The following is a 14,713-nucleotide window of genomic DNA, read 5'->3' on the forward strand; positions in this document are numbered from 1 at the left end:
GAAATGTGCCAGATAATCATCACATACGCACACATTGAACAGCCACCCCTCATGAGGAGTATTACTTATGCACATCACACGCATACGAACACATTTGTCCCTTTGTCCCCGTGTTTCTATATCAGTCTTTCTCCTTCTCTCTTGCCCTCTCCTTGTTCCTCCCTCTCCCTTTTTCAGTCGGCTACACCCCGCCCTCTCATTGTCCAACGCATACGCACATGCATATACATTCTGTATACACGTTCATACGCGCACATAGCTGGGCAGAAAGGCTAATTGAGCGGGGCCCTGGGTGTTCTAGTCATGTGTGCCTGTTAAAAGTGGTCAAACACATGCACATGATCGCAGGCACTAACACACGCACACGCAAACACACACACACACACACACACACACACACACACACACACACACACACACACACACACACACACACACACACACACACACACACACACACACACACACACACACACACACACACACACACCACTGAGAGGTTAGACCAGACTAGAGCAGTGTTTCACCTCCTCCTCATCGTGACAGGAGAAAACAAACATGCACATGCAAAAACCACAGAGAGGGTCCGTAAAAGACATGTTTCGCACATGTATGATGCATGTTTCTGTAAATAGCTTCCTCTTGTCTCGGTAGAATTCAATTTCCCCCTCCCCCCACCAGCACGGGAATGGCTGCTCCCAAAGGAAGCAAGCAAGTAGGAACAAGGTGAAGAGGAGGAGAGAGAATAGAATAGTGGCACTGGGGTGTTAATGGGGTGGCTTGGAAATTACACATTGGCAAAACACCCACTTTATATGCTGTAAATGTCCTTGCTGTCTATGTACACATGATCATAAATCAAATACTTATTTTTGTCCTCTATTCTCGCCTTTCTGTCCTCATCCTTTTTTTTCTTTGTCCCTTGATTCCTCCTTCTCCCTCTCTTAATCCCTCCATCATGTCCATCACACGGTTGCACTCTGTCAATCATTCACTCTCCACTCGGTCGCCTCCTTTAAATGTAACTGTTTATCCTGTGACCTTAATGAGACAGGGGCACTGATTTAAGAAGACAAGAGTCAGTCTATATTTGCATGTGTTAGACAAAATGCTGTGACACACGAGAAGATGTACAATAAGATGCTCTGTCTTTCCTTTATTTGTGTGTCTCTCTCTCTCCCCACTCCCTGTACTCGCTGTTAGATGTTACGTACACTACATAAAGCCAAATGGTGATGTCACAATGAATCTCGCTCAGTGTCCAGGCATGCTATCACACGCTAACACTTTAATATAGCCTATGTCTGTTTCTGTGTGAGTGTGTGTGTGTTTGTTTTGTTTGTCCGTGTGGGTGGTGTGTCACCAGAAAATACACTTAGCAGAACATATTTAACTGACTCATAATGATGGCTTGTGTGTGTGTGTGTGTGTGTGTGTGTGTGTGTGTGTGTGTGTGTGTGTGTGTGTGTGTGTGTGTGTGTGTGTGTGTGTGTGTGTGTGTGTGTGTATTTGTGTGTGTAAACAGGTTGCAGTGGCAGAAACGAGCCAGACATCAGTCCATTTGAGCGCTAGGCCTCCTGTCGTTCTTACTCACTCACACTCACAAGTGTATTGCATACACTTGACTCTCCTTTTGACCTTTGACCTGAGAGCAGGGATATTATCTTAACTGACACTTCATTTACCGTGAGTTTCGCAGCCTGCCCTGTCATATGGCGCCGTAGGTGTACTTGAAAATTACCACAGAAGGAGCACCCTGATTTCCAAATGCTTACAAAGTGTGGAGATTATTTTTATTGTTCTATATTAGTATACCAATGTTATCATTTTATCTCCGGATCTTGGATGTTGTTATTATAGCATGCATTTTTTTACCCTTGAAATGCATAAATTAAAAAAAATAAATAATGATAGACACTCTTTGGTTTAATATTCTGTTTAGGATTTATGGTGCCTTGCAGCCTAAATAGTTGAATACAAAATTAATAATTAGGCATTCTCATCTTTTTATCTACTTGTATAGTTTACAAAACTGCTAATCAAGTTTTATGTGTTCGCATTTGAAAACAAAATAAAGCTCAAATCTGCAAGTTTTGGCCATCTGGCCCATCTCTACCATAAATATCTGGTCTGATTTGCACCTACACGGAAGCACTGTTTATAATAATGATTATTAAAAACCCCAACTGGCTGCAGAAAGAAATGTTGATGTTATACAAACGCAGAAACATGTTGGCCTAATCAACCACTAAGTGTAGAGTGTGACAAACGTGTTTTACTCGTGGTACTGCTTGTTGTAAAGCTATAGAAGTGAGACTAAAAAACACTTACTATGTCAAGTTGTATTTTTTACATTTTGCGCATTTTATTTGGGGTAGAAACTGCCTCGATTTGTTCCTTGACTGACCTTCCTCACTCCATTTGAGTGGATGATTTTAGCCACCATCATTGCCAACTGCATCGTCCTGGCTCTGGAACAACATTTGCCCGATGGGGACAAGACACCGCTGTCTGAACGCCTGGTAAGTTCAACAGACAATGTTATAGGATGTGTGCCACATGTAGACATGATGAAATCCGGGGGACAGTTGTGGCTTTGTTTACCTGCAGTGGAGATGTGTGCAGCTTCAGATTATTTTTCACTCTGGAAAAAAAAATGCAACTGTATATATTTTTTAGGATGCATGACAAAATATAAATCTGCATATGCATATATAAGACAAATTCTCATTCATCTCTTTGTAGCCACACTTGCCTTCAAAAAGTCAACACATATGAAAACAAACTCATATACTTACTGAAAGCTGTCCTTCTTTATCTCAGTGGTTTTTTTTTGTTTTTTTAAGATCCCTTAACCTTCCTTCCTCTTTCCCCTCTCCCATCCTTTGCTTGTTCTCCCTCTCGCTCATCAGGATGATACAGAGCCGTACTTCATTGGGATCTTCTGTTTTGAGTCTGGAATAAAGATCCTGGCGCTTGGTTTCGCCTTCCATAAGAACTCCTACCTGAGAAATGGATGGAACGTCATGGACTTTGTGGTGGTGCTCACAGGGTGAGTGGCAAACAAATAGACACGAGGAAAGCACACACACACACACACACACACACACACACACACACACACACACACACACACACACACACACACACACACACACACACACTCACACTCACACACGTGCATGCATAATATGTACGAGCATGAAAAAACAAAGGGTTTTGTGAGAGCTTGTCATGTGTTTTAGTGTGATCCTGTATGCACATATGTGTGCGAGTGTCCTTTCCCTGCTCCTTTGCCCTAATGAATGGCTCCATCCTGCGTAAGGCAGCAGTGAGATCACAGAGTACAACTGCAGGCAGCCTGCAGCCTGGGTAGTGAACAAATGTCACCTCGATATATACAGAGACAGAAGGGGTGGGGGGCACAGCGGGAGCTGACACTGGAGAGAAGGCAAGGAGGGATGATGTAAAAAACAAGTTTACAGGTGCTGCTTGGTAAGTCGTGACAGAGAGGTGAAGGGAAATCATTTAAACAGACAGTAAGAGTGCAAAAAAATTAAAGAGAACAAGAAAGGGAGGGAAAACAGCAGACCAGAGAGCATATAAAGACCAGCAGTGAAAACATGAGGAGATTTAGATACCAAATGCAACACTAAAGCAATTTCCTTCAGAAGGAGGAGGGTTGGACAGTGACCACAATGCAGTTTTGCATTGGACCACAATGCTATTTCATTGTAATGCTCAATAAGAAGGTGAGAACAAGCACAAAGGGACGCCTGTGACAGAAATGTTGTCAATAAGGGGGAGTTAAGATACATAGTAATAGAATTAACATGATAAAGTTATTATTAGATTCCAGATTATAGAAACAGAGCGGAGGAAATAGATAATAAATCAGATTGACTGAAATAAAATGAGGGAAGAGGAGCTGAATGGTTGTTTGTACACCATGCAAATGGATTTCCATTTCATATTCAGTAATGCACTGATTTGTCTTGTATCCATTTGCCGATCCATCCATCAAACCCGACTGTCAAATGTCATTCCTTCTACCATACATATTTCTTTAAAGACGCAGTAAGCTCCACTGATGTGTTTACGACTGTCACATACTGGTGTACGGGTCCAGCTAAAGACTGACGTGGCCTTGATGGAGATGATGCATGAGTGAGTGCATGAGTAATGAAAGAGGACAAATGTGTATTAAATGCTTGCGAATGTCTGGGAGCTCAAAGCTGATTTGCCACCGAACATGTTAAGATGGCCTTTAACTTCATGCTGTACTTTCCGCCTGCTTCTGTTGTTTCTTTCTGATTTCATCTGTTAAAACAAGAGACGCGGTGCATTTTAACAGCAGTCATACTTTTTTTTGCCCGTGTCATTAAATTACATAGTACAATTGTACTATGGGCTAGTGTGTCCAGTGAAAATATTGTGTGGGAGTACTGGCGCAGATTATTCCACTGAGGTCGTTGCATGTTTGTGTGTGTGCACGTGGGGATTTGGAGAGCTTCATGGGTTACATAAACCTTGTGCATCTTTGCTGACAAAGCACCTGTGAAAAAAAAGTAAAAAAGTGATTGCCCCCTTCTGCCCACCTTTCTCTTTCTCACTCTCTCTCTCTCTCTCTCTCTCTCACACACACACACACACACACACACACACACACACACACACACACACACACACACACACACACACACACACACACACACACACACACACACACACACACACACACACACACACACACACACACGCTGAGTGAGCACTCAGTCTGGCAGTATGTCCTTATGCTTTAATAAGAGCAATCATGAAGCCAAGTTCCTCTCAGTGTGGCACAACAGTGACTGTAAGAGAGAAGAGAGGTGAGAGGACGAGTGTCAGAGAGACAGCAGGAAGTAGTGAGCCGCAGAGAGGAAGAAGGATAGGAAGGAGATGTAGAGCAGAAGGAAACGAGACCCCCATTTAATGCCTTGTCTCACATCCTCCCTCTCCCTTGTGTTTAGTAAGACAAAATCAATTATCAAAAATCCATTATTAAATCGTATTAAAACTGCTCCCCGATCTCTCTGTTGCACCAACAGATCTTTTTGTAGATTATTCTGAAGTGAGGTGTCTGATGGCTTCGGGGTGATCATGGGCTCCACAAGCACTGATTGGTAATATCTAGACACTGAAATGAAGTTGGTTGTGTTATGAATAGATATAGATGAGTGACAAATCACTCCGGGCACACACAAACAGGCAGTGGAAAAGACACCGTGCGGGAATTGCCACGATCTGAGGCGCTATTCTGCAGGTTGAGGTGTGAAGTAAGGGAAGTGATAGAACAATTAAAGGCCTAAAAACAAACGCATCATTGAAATAATTAGGTAAAATATAGAGGAAGGAGGACTCTCTCTCTCTCTCTCTCTCTCTCTCTCTCTCTCTCTCTCTCTCTCTCTCTCTCTCTCTCTCTCTCTCTCTCTCTCTCTCTCTCTCTCTCTCTCTCTCTCTCTCTCTCTCTCTCTCTCTCTCTCTCTCTCTCTCTCTCTCTCTCTCTCAGATGACTCGTAATAAGAAAAGTATAGTGGAATATTTAAGAATGTTTCATGACGTCAACATACTGTTGTTGTGCAGTGTAAACGACAGTCGCCAAACATGATCGACAGTAAAGGTGAGTGTTATATTGAGAGAATATGCTGCAGTTCTTCCAACACACAAACAGTATACTGTACATTCCCATGATACATTATGGACACAGACTGAAGTCAATACATTTTACACTCACACACACGCACGCACGCACGCACGCACACGCACGCACGCACACACACACACACACACACACACACACACACACACACACACACACACACACACACACACAGTTCTTTGTTGTGCTTTCAGTGAATGGCGGTTGTGTTTTTAGCAGGACAGCTCTTTGAAGATGAAAGGCTACTTGGCCTTTCTACCCACCTCTGGTGGAAACCTTTGATAACACTGACCAATGCACATGCATGCACACGCACACACCTACACCTACACACACACACACACACACACACACACACACACACACACACACACACACACACACACACACACACACACACACACACAGACGCATTTCCACTTCAAACATTCTTTTCCGTTTCCGACTCACCCCTTGTGCACTTGCTGGCGCTCCCTTCAAACACATACAAACACACAAATGGCACTTAACACGTCTGAATAGATTAGCTAGATGAGGCATTCACTCTACAACCTTGTTAGATGTCATTTGATTTGTGCGCACCCTTATGTGTGTGCTGACCTGATCTGTTGTAGTAAATTGCCAGAGTGGTTTGGCACTGGGAATAAGCTAGTTGTTTTTTATATCCACTATTGATTATTAGTCCAATTACCCTTAGTTTATAGCCATCCCCCTCTGTAATGCCTTCCTGTACGCTTGTTCAGCTTCTTGATTAGATACGACGAACATAGAGAAGTGAAGGAGCAAAGCAAGGGAGGACCTTTTAATTACTTTAAAATCAACTGAAATGTAATATTCAAATTAATGATACATTAAATATTGTCAATAAGAAAAATTACTGAGTTTTTTGAACATTTAGAAGTATTATGAAATCATGCTGTCTTAAAGTGGTATGTCCATCCATCCGTTAGCTCTTTTTTTTCCTCCTCTTTCGAGACAATCCCAGCTGACACAGAACGAGTGGCAGGGTACACCCCGGACTGGTCACTAGTCAATAACAAGGCTGACACATGAAGGCAGACAACCTTTTCGCGCTCGTATTCACACCTACGGTCAATTTAGAGTCGCCAGTTAGCCTAAAGTCACATGTTTTTGGACTGTGGGAGGAAACTAGAGCACCCGGAATAAGACTCCACACAGAAAGGCCCCAGCTGGCCAGCAGGTTCACATCCAGGACTTTCTGGCAGGCGACCGTGCGTCCTCCAGTTTAAAATGTGTTTCAGGGTTACTGTGAGAAATAAATTGCAATTCTGAGTAGCTTTAACATTCAGATAATGAAATAGTGTGTTGTGAAGGTACTACCCTCATTTCTGACATGAAGCTACATGTGTAATGCTTTTTCCACCAATGTAAAATTCATCAAATATCATTATAAAAGGATAAAATGTCATTAATGATCTTCCACCTTTTCTTGCTAAGGTAGGGTTTAATATAAGAGAACATGTCCAATCTTGACAATATGTTAAATTTGAAATAGCTGAATCACGGTAAGAGAAGAAAGGAAGGACACAAGGAAAGATAAGTTGAGCGTTTGGAGGGGAGATGAAGCGATTTAGTCAGTGATGTGAACGGAGATAATTAACTACGTTTAGCTGAAGTCAGCAGGAAAGCAGACAGAGAGAACGGGCAAAAAATATTGTTTGTATAATGCGTTGGATTCCCAGGAGAAGTGGACAGTGGGGAGATTGTGTAATCACAGTATTGCTTATTGTGATTCTCCTCAATCATTAGTGTTCCTCCCTCTAAAGTGCAGGCGTCTGTGTTTACCTGTGCGTGTTTTTGGTTTAAGTGTACGACATATACAGGAGACTGCGTCTGTCCCTGATGAGGAAGATTTTTTTTTTTCATTACAAATGACCCACTTTCCACCGTGCATACTTAAATAAATACAATTATTTTTCCGTCGATACGTTTCAGCTCCAACCTATGCCTGTTTGCTGTGCAGATGTGTGTGTCCGTGTACACGTGTGCTGTGTGAGTTGCGAAACATTTACATTAAAGAGACAAGAGATGAGGAAAAAAAACCAACAACAATCAATTTAGCTCCTCCCTTGGCCCTGTTACCAAGGTGATGCAGAGATTCTATCAATGAGCCAAGGTCTCTGTTGCCATGGAAACACTTATGAATGAGAAAGGGCCCAGTAACCGTGGAGACGGTGTGAATGAGGAACTGCCTCATCGGTCTGACACTGTTTGTGACAGCAGATGCTGTTTAGAAATGGAAATATTTTTACCACATCATCATCATCATCATTCTTGGCACCTTCATCGCCATCGTCATCATCATCATTTTTGTCATCACCGTTGTCGTCAGCGTCAGTGTTACTGTATTGATAGTCATGTGACAGAAATAGATTACATTAATTGATTTGTACTTAATCAATTAATTGTGGGCAGGACTTCGTCAAATGGTTTCTGTATTGAGTCCCCAATAATGCAAACACAGATCATCATGTATTATTTATACTCAAAATGAAAACAGGTGTGTGTGTGTGTGTGTGTGTGTGTGTGTTTGTGTTTGTTCATGTCAGCACAGACAGCAACACACACACACACACACACACACACACACACACACACACACACACACACACACACACACACACACACACACACACACACACACACACACACACACACACACACACACACACGCCGTATTTAAATATGCAGGTTATTTCTATCAGAAAATCACAGCCATCAGCATTGTTAAAATGTTCATACATTGCTTCATACAATGCTTCATACAAGCATTTTATTTATCCTCTAATGTGGGATTAGAGGATAAATAAAAATGCCTCAAGCTCAATACTGCAAGTCCCCACATTTCAAACACAGAAGGCTTAGTAGGCTTTCTGATCATCATCTTGTGCATCTTTCAGTGTGAATTAGTTGTTGTTGTTTTTTTTTTTTAATAATTTGCTACTTTTAGTTTTCCTCTCTTCCTTGTGCATTTCTGTCTTCTCTTGTGTGTTGCAAGTCCACCTTTACATTGTCAAAATCATCTTTCCTCTCATTGCCATCCTCAGTTGCATCATTGTAGTGTTCTGTGTTGCTGAGTATCTTTCAGGCTAATGTATCCTTGAGCGAAACACTAAATCCTTACCTGCTTTCTGGGTCACGTTGTGTAGCCGAGCCTGCTCTGTGCCTTCCCTGTGAAGCAGTGTTCTCAACAAGAACTTATTGCTATCAAGAGTAACATACATTTATTGAAATACAACAACCGGTCAAAGAAATATTGAGTTTCATCTTCCTGCATGAGCAGACAGGAAGCTAATTCTGAGTAGCAATACAGTCAAAATATGTCTTAAACAATTTGTGTAATTTTTTTTTTTTTTTTTTTTAATTGTAACAAGTGAACATACAGTTTGTCTTTGCTTAAATTTTCTAAACATACTTTTGATAAAATATTAGATTTTATTAAGAATATATTTATTCATGTTACCCTCAACAACCATCGGCATCCATGTGCTCGCATGCACAACACAAACAAACGAGGGTATACCCATAAAAATATTGCTCCACAGTGAGCTCCTCACACAAAACAATGCTGGGTTCATTTTAACCAACCCAATGAGTCAAATGAACTCTATTGCTGGATTAAATAGGACCCACACTGGGTTATTTAATTTGACCCAATTTAGTGAGTGAAAATAACTATATTGGGTTAAATATTACCAATACATTGGGTTATTTCTTGTCTTATTGCCTTGCTAACTTTCTATTTAATAATGATATTAATAATAATGCTACATAATCACGATTGTTATGTACTTTATATAAATTCCCCATAATCATGTACACACATTATACAAAGACAGGCCATCATGGTGGTGATTAGGCACGTTTATATTGCCTTGCATTTGATGGGACAACTCATCCATAACAGCTTGTTACAGCGAAACAAAATTAAAATGTTTCAGTAAAAATCTTTTAACGTAAATACTTTCTTTTCAAATTCTCAACAAAGAAGATAGCCATTTAATTTTACAATATTATGCATTATTTTTTTATTTTTATTTTAAATAAAATGGATATATGGTGTGAATGCAGAACTATGAATAGGCTAATTTATGTTTCAAATTGGATGAACTTACGTGACAACTGCCGGTATAATGCATCTACTAATGCTGTGCTGTCTTGATGTGAGAGGATGTTACCGGTAAAGGTGACAGCAGCATTTGATGAAGTTAATCAAAGGAAGGAGCAAAATGGAAGTCTGCTGCACAAGTCAGTTTTACCCCAAAAGAGACAGAGACCTCAGGACAACAGCTAAGCATATGGAGGTTGACTGGTTAGAAACATGATGCCCCTTACCTTCACACAATAATAAAATCTAACAATAGCTAACCAGCTAACATTACATAAAATGTTATGATAAAAATGTGCAACACCACAGCTGAAGCCAGGTGAACAATAAAGCCAGGAGACTGTCACACATACATTTTTATTTTTTTTAAATCCCAAAAGGCTGCAGTTATGGTTTAGCTTTAATTTATTACAGTACAGGTAAAGTATTCATAATAACTTACCATAAAATCTGGCCTCTATGTCAACATCTGACCACCTCAAGAGATGAATCCAGAAAGTTCCAGCAGACAGTTGGACAATAGAGGAGAAGGATGAAGCAGCTCCTGGGTTAAAATATCCCAACCAGGTGTTCAGCTGTAATGAAACCCCTTACGACCCCTTTGACCCAGCATGATTAAGACAACACTGTGTTTACAGTATCCCGAACAACCCAGGAATGTGTTTACAGACATAACCCAGCGTCGTTTTGTGGACTAGTGGTCAAACTCCACATAATATGTATTAAAAAAATATAAATGCTTTTCTTAATTCAATTTTACAGTCAGTTGATTTGCTTTCTTACTGGCATTGATTCTTTTTACAGACACAATCAGTTTTGATTGCTTGTCTTTGTTCCCTGTCCCTTGGCAGAGACGCCTTCTTCAGAAGACATTTGCATTTCTGTGATTTATAGGTCTCACTTTAATTGTATTGCTCCCAGCTATAATGTACCTCTGAAAAATGTCAGGTCTTGTGCAGACAAAGTACATTAATACCTTCTGACCAAACCAGGAACCTCTCAGTTACAGGTCAGCCTCTGACGAGGCATTTGATATCACACAATGTCATTACAAGGACTTGGGTCCTGCACTCGTGATGGAGAGCACCTACCAGTGGGGGGGCTTCCTGGTTACGCAATACGGCATTCAAAACCACAACTGAGTATACCATCACCCATAGACCCTGAGTCGGTGTCGCTGTTCCCTTCGATCTTAATTCGTTGGATTCCTAGCAAAGCAGGCGGACTTCAAACCTGTGATTAAGGCTCTGCTGTGTCACTGGGCCTTTTAGTGGAACAGAGGAAAGCAGAAATGTGTCAGAGAGACAGGATGAAAGAGAGAGAGAGAGAGAGAGAGAGAGAAGTGGGAAGTAGGATGATTCACGGTGTGCGTCAGACGAGGGGACTGACTGGAAGTCTGGCAGCTCAAGGGAACATCTTAACCCTCTCAAGTGCACACAGACACACACATGCTGTTTACAATCTTCTATTCAGATGACGAGTGGCGATTCAGGTGCGGTAGCACACACCAGAACTTGTTTACTCTGTAGTCTGACGACGAGTTGGAGAGAAATAGATGTAGCAAGAATAAGAATAGGCAGAAATAAGCGAGTCAGCATCTCTGCTTCTCACCATCTGCCAGAGCTCCACCCCCCCCCACCCCCTCCCACTCTGTCTTTCTTTCTCTCTCGGTGCCTCTAACTTTCTCTCCCCTCAACCCTCCGTCTTTGTCCTCCCATCCTCCCTCTCCTCCGTCTCTCAATCTCTCCCCCTTCACATTTTCTAGCCCCTCTCTGATCCTGATACAAAACACCCTCCTTTAGTGCATCCCTCCTTCATCCTGATACACTTCTCTGTCCTACTTCACTTGTCAGCTGTATTGATCAGCTCAGCTCTTACAGGATTTACATACAGTGCTCAGCTGCTTGTGTGTGATGACTTGGCATGGACGTGAGTGTGTTTGAGTGTGAAAGATAGAAACATTGAGGTTGACTGACAGTGACAAGCTTATATATTGATTATATATTTATTTGATTTGCTGTGCACACTTCTGTGCATTTGTCTTTTTCCCTTCAGGATTCTGTCCACTGTGGGCTCAGATTTTGACTTGCGGACCCTCAGGGCTGTGCGAGTGCTGCGGCCTCTCAAACTGGTGTCCGGTATTCCCAGTAAGTTGATACTCCTCATTTGAACTACCACTAAAAATAAAGACTTTCTTGCAGTTTTTGCCTCCCACCCTTATGCCAAACAGCTTCTGTGTCATTCCTTAACAAATGACAAACTGATATTTGTAAAGTGCAGAATGGTTTTAGACTTTATTGAAGGATCAAAATAGCACGGAGAAGCATTTGGGTCAAGGATTTATGCCGCTTCTGTGTTGTTCTGCATAATGCACCAACAAAAGCGGCTCTTCTATGCAGACTCTGCTCATTTTTAAAATGTTATGATGGCAGTAGAGTTCCAGCACGACTGCCACTGCAGTGTTATTAATAGCCCGTTCCCCACTATAGGCCTGAACAGGCAAACCAGGGCTTACTCATCACAAAAGTCACTCGGGTTTCTGTCAAATTGGAGTATGACACCATATATGTGCTGTACATTTGAAAAAAGGGTGGCAGCATTTCCCAAAACATTTGAGGACGTGAAATTAAAAGTCATTGACGCCTTTGAGACATTTTGTTTGTAAGAATATATATTTTAGAAAGAATTTATTTAATGTCAGCTAAACATGTCAGCAGACCATATTGTGTGATCACAGGTTGAATGACTTCTGTAGCATAAAACTGGGACCTCCTCCACTCAGAGCAGCAAAGTAGTTAACTGTGTAATCTAAGAATCCTGATATAAGTGACTGATACAGTCTTTAAAGGGGATTTCATAACAAATGATGAATGCGAAGAAATTTAAAAAAAAAATCCCGATATTAAAGTTCTCATTTTGTCATGAAAGAAGTCATATACTGATTTTCTTACTGTCTGTGGTTTTAGGTGCATTAAGCGGTGAAAAAAAGAACCATCTGGTGCAGGATATGAAGGGATTTCTTTATAAAAAAGCTTAACTGCTCTGATTAGTAGAAGGAGAGAGCCGTCTTTTCAGATCCTGTGATTCTTATTGTTAGAAACCCGTTAAAAGTAAAACTTACAATGATAACTTTAAGGAAAAAAATCCTGATGATATATCTGTGTCCTTCAGGCTTACAGGTGGTGCTCAAATCCATCATGAAGGCCATGATCCCTCTGCTGCAAATTGGCCTGCTGCTTTTCTTTGCCATCCTCATGTTTGCCATCATCGGCCTGGAGTTCTACATGGGCAAATTCCACACAACCTGCTTTGACAATCACACAGGTACGGAGTGTGTGTGTGTTGTGTGTGTTTGTGTGTGTGTGTGTGTGTGTGTGTGTGTGTGTGTGTGTGCGCGCGCGCGTGTGTTTGCCGATAGCGCAGTCAGGATTAATTTGCTTACTGTTTGCCCCAGAGAAGACTGCACCTGTTCCTGCTGAGGTGGACTTTAAATAGTTGCAGTGCTAAAATTAGTAATGAAATGTAGTTCAACTACATAGCATCTTTGGCATTAAATTGTTTGCAGTATCTCAAGCATGATTTTGTGATGGTGAATTTCGCCTCAGCATTCTGTATCTGTGGCCTTTGCCAACGTTTCCCCTAAAGGAAGTTTATAGATCAGAAAGAACACTGTGTCTACAATAACTTTAAAAAAAAAAAAATAATAATAATATATATATATATATACTGTATATATGTGCCTCTACCTGCCTTTTATTTTGATCCACCTCTCCATTCCTCCCACGTTCAGGTGAGATCCGAGAAGAGTTTCCGTGTGGGACAGAGCTTCCGTCGCGGCTGTGTCCACAGGGCACCACCTGTAGACAGTACTGGTTGGGACCAAACTATGGCATCACCCAGTTCGACAACATCCTGTTTGCTATTCTCACCGTCTTCCAGTGTATCACCATGGAGGGCTGGACCGACCTGCTCTACTATGTACGTACTGCTGAACAACTTATGTACACAATCGCTGACCAGAGCATGTCTACAGAGCACGATGCATCGAGTAAGGCAGGAATAAAATAAAAGACTTTTTGTGCCATTAGGTATGTGCGAGAATAACAAGAATCATTCAAGTGAAGAGAAAACAGCCCAGAATGTAAAAACCCATCAGTCGTTGTCATGGATGGGCTGCAACAGCAGACAAACACCTTTGCCAGTTAATGAGAATTAGAGAAATCTATCAGTTTGTTTACCATGTGGACCCTGTGTTCAGGGGAAAGGTATAAATACATTACTTCTAATGTATTATCAAAGCAGTATTTCTGCCATATTTAGTGTTCCTTTTTTTTATGGATAAAACTGACAAGCAGAAGGTTAAAAGGTAAAAAGGATGAAATTTATCTGAACTCGGGTCTTATTTTTGTTCAACATGTCAGTCAGTAGTCACTATAGTATTTTCAGGTTTTGAATTGACTGTGCAACCAAACCATATACTGTATATATTTTTTTTCTTATAAAATATTAAAATTCAGCTGGTAAGACCTCCGGTGATTTCAACCTGTGCACACTGCATCTACTCATAAAATGGGTACCAGGTTCTGAACAGTATCATCACTCATGTCTAAGACTGAATAGTTCCCTGCCTTCAGTGGTAACGGTTGCTATGGAGACCAGAGGTAGATGAGGGTCTTTGAGTGTTACTGTAGTCGTTTCTTTTCCAATCTCCCTTCCCTCTCAGCCTGTCTTATTCTTCCCAGCTGCTCTTTTTTTTTTTTTTTTGGTTGTTGTTCTTTGTTCCCCCACTTTTTTTCTTTCTTTATCTTTCTCTCCCCGGTGCCTTTCCTCCTCCATTCCTCCCTCCTGTCCCCTCTCACTCTGTGTCTCTCTCCTTGTGTCCCTCC

At 41.4% G+C, this 14,713-nt stretch overlaps 1 protein-coding gene across 13 annotated transcripts in view; it reads left to right on the plus strand.

Moving 5' to 3' along the window:
- The first annotated feature begins 2,391 nt into the window (after positions 1-2,391).
- Positions 2,392-14,713, plus strand: part of cacna1aa (calcium channel, voltage-dependent, P/Q type, alpha 1A subunit, a) — a 66,882-nt gene continuing 54,560 nt past the window's right edge. For all 13 annotated transcript variants that reach the window (XM_069701089.1, XM_069701096.1, XM_069701099.1 and 10 more), the window contains exons 1-5: positions 2,392-2,522; positions 2,913-3,052; positions 11,883-11,974; positions 12,999-13,151; positions 13,618-13,805. In XM_069701089.1, coding sequence (XP_069557190.1) covers positions 2,430-2,522; positions 2,913-3,052; positions 11,883-11,974; positions 12,999-13,151; positions 13,618-13,805 — 666 coding nt within the window. In that variant the 5' untranslated portion in view covers positions 2,392-2,429. The remainder of the gene's footprint in view (positions 2,523-2,912; positions 3,053-11,882; positions 11,975-12,998; positions 13,152-13,617; positions 13,806-14,713) is intronic.

The sequence above is a fragment of the Brachyistius frenatus genome, unplaced genomic scaffold (assembly GCF_029030835.1).
Source record: "Brachyistius frenatus isolate BFR_SWC_R1_liver_20210118 unplaced genomic scaffold, ASM2903083v1 Contig_36, whole genome shotgun sequence".
In the NCBI taxonomy this organism is placed as follows: Eukaryota; Metazoa; Chordata; class Actinopteri; family Embiotocidae; genus Brachyistius; species Brachyistius frenatus.